A 1,902-nucleotide genomic window follows, 5' to 3' on the forward strand; every position below is an offset into this window, starting at 1 on the left:
AAGTCCAGTGTCCTAACAGTACTTTAAAAGTGTATAAATTTATGTACTTAGGCTTTATGAACACAAGATTAATCATATTGCAGAATCTGAAAGGGATGTATGTGTCATCATCATGCAATGGAATTATACAATCAGATTCAAGTCAGAAGATGAAAGAAAGTTTATAAAGGCAAAATTACCCCCAAAATAGTTTCATAGGGCCAATTTATCTTCTGACTAGTTGTTGGAAAGGGGTCATGAAGAGCTATTTCATTACAGCTTGTGGAATTTGACATAATGCCGATGATGGTGTTTAGTTCTGAAGGCTCTAACTGGCTATTCACTTATCCCTGAACTTAATCCACTGGATATCCTGTAGTGATATTCCTTAACTAATAAAGAAAATTTCCTTCATTCTTACTCCACAGATGCCACATTTATTTGCCACAACTTTTTTAACGGCCACTTTGAAGTCTTTGTTCCTCAAGCTGTAGATAACAGGGTTCAGCAATGGGGTGACCACGGTGTAGAAGACAGAAATGATCTTGTTGATTTCAGGTGACAGATGGGTATTGGGGAAAACATACATGGAGATCATGGATCCATAGTAGATAGTGACAACAAGCAAATGGGAGCCACATGTGGCAAAAGTCTTCATCTGGCCAGAGGCTGAAGGAATTCTCAATATGGAGGACACAATGAAAACATAGGAAACAAGTGTAAGAAAAAAGCAAATGCATAGCACAGCAATTGACAGGATAAAGATGACCATCTCTGTGATATAAATGCTGGAACACGAGAGCTGCATGAGGGGAGGGAGGTCACAGAATAAATGATTGATCTGATTGGGCCCACAGAAATCCAACTTGGAAATCATCAGGGAGGGCAAAAATCCTGTGCTGAACCGTGTCAACCAGGAGCTTGCCACCAACTTGCTGCACATCTCAGGACTCATCAGGAAAGTGTAGTGTAATGGGCTGCAGATGGCCAGATATCGATCATAGGCCATCATGGCCAGAAGAAAGCACTCAGTAGCCCCAAAGAACACAAAAAAGTAGAGCTGGGCCATACAGGCAGGGAAAGAGATGAACTGGCCCCAGGAAAGCAGGTTGGCTAGGAGAAGGGGAACAACGGTGGATGTATACCAGATCTCCAGAAAGGAGAGGTGTTTGAGGAACATGTACATAGGTGAGTGCAGTCGCTGGTCCTGGCTCACCACTACAATAATGACAACATTCCCTGTTACTGTGAGGAAGTAGATGAACAAGAAAATGGCAAAGAGGATGGTCTGCCACTCAAGAAGGTCCTGGAATCCTAGCAGCTGAAACTCAGTGACAGAGGATATATTTTGGGGCTCCATTTCCTGTGGAGAGGGGAAACATTTTGGAAAAGTAGTATAAACAAGGGATAAAAATATGTGTAACAATTGATATTTTGAACTTCAGAAATAATTTTTTTAAATAGTTTGAATTTTTATGCACAGCATTTTGTAAGAACAAATGCATAATTTAATTTAATTTTTATAAAAATACATTTTCATATCACAAGCTGAATGTGAATATTAGATCTTGGAATGAATCTCTGCAAATTCCATTTATATGGTTCTCTGAAACCTGGAAAAAGTCTGAGATCCAAAGATATAAGCAAAAAGGACATTGATTGAAACCAAACTCAAACTGATAACAACAAAGTTTAAAAAAATTAAGGTGCATGTGTAAGGAAATTCCTTTCTTTTCTCACATGTGAGCTTTGTCTAAAAAAGAAGTCAGGAGGATGACCTGGTGGCACAGCGGTTAAGTTCACACGTTCCGGTTTGGCAGCCCAGGATTCACTGGTTTGGATCCCAGGTGCGGATATGGCACCACATGGCAAGCCATGCTGTCATAGGCATCCCACATGTAAAGTAGAGGAAGATGAGCATGG

General features: G+C 40.3%; 1 protein-coding gene across 1 annotated transcript; it reads right to left on the reverse strand.

Annotated features, from left to right (window-relative positions):
- Positions 1–367: 367 nt before the first annotated feature.
- On the reverse strand, positions 368–1,339 carry LOC124236779 (olfactory receptor 11L1-like). Its single transcript, XM_046655742.1, has one exon. It carries the CDS (start codon positions 1,337–1,339, stop codon positions 368–370), a length of 972 nt encoding a protein of 323 aa, XP_046511698.1.
- Positions 1,340–1,902: the final 563 nt, after the last annotated feature.

The sequence above is a fragment of the Equus quagga genome, chromosome 3 (assembly GCF_021613505.1).
Source record: "Equus quagga isolate Etosha38 chromosome 3, UCLA_HA_Equagga_1.0, whole genome shotgun sequence".
In the NCBI taxonomy this organism is placed as follows: Eukaryota; Metazoa; Chordata; class Mammalia; order Perissodactyla; family Equidae; genus Equus; species Equus quagga.

What these genes read in the sequence shown, in the direction of transcription:
- LOC124236779 (XM_046655742.1), bottom strand. Translation starts at nt 1,339, where the DNA reads ATGGAGCCCCAAAATATATCCTCTGTCACTGAGTTTCAGCTGCTAGGA.